Source organism: Penaeus monodon, chromosome 22 (assembly GCF_015228065.2).
Source record: "Penaeus monodon isolate SGIC_2016 chromosome 22, NSTDA_Pmon_1, whole genome shotgun sequence".
NCBI lineage: Eukaryota > Metazoa > Arthropoda > Malacostraca > Decapoda > Penaeidae > Penaeus > Penaeus monodon.
Window position 1 is genome coordinate 19,466,463 of NC_051407.1, and position 345 is coordinate 19,466,807.

Consider the following 345-nt stretch of genomic DNA (forward strand, 5'->3'; position numbering starts at 1 on the left):
TTATTATTACTACAGTGTTCTTAACGATGGCAAATACCTCTAACATAAATAACCCCTGCCTTCTCCCTTCCAGAGTGACATCTTCTTTGCTACAACTGCCCCAGAATTCTTCACGCTTCGGAGAGAGAGAGTCAGGGTCGACAGACTGGAGAGGGACCCCAGCCTTTCTCCTCCGCCTTCTCCTCACGGCAAGGAGCACACAGGTTCGAGGGTTATGAGCTGTGGGTGTCTGGGAGGGGGTGGATTTGTGTGGGGGATGTGGGGTGGGGATGGGGGGGTGGGGAGGATGCGTGTATGAGGAGATGTGTTGGGGTAGGGGTGGGGGATGTGTGCGTGGGGGGGGGA

The 345-nt window shown here is 55.7% G+C and overlaps 1 protein-coding gene across 1 annotated transcript in view; it reads left to right on the forward strand.

Annotated features, from left to right (window-relative positions):
* Positions 1–345, forward strand: part of LOC119587349 (GTPase-activating Rap/Ran-GAP domain-like protein 3) — a 420,180-nt gene that overhangs the window by 418,464 nt on the left and 1,371 nt on the right. Inside the window, exon 24 of the mRNA XM_037936096.1 lies at positions 74–203. Coding sequence (XP_037792024.1) covers positions 74–203 — 130 coding nt within the window. The remainder of the gene's footprint in view (positions 1–73; positions 204–345) is intronic.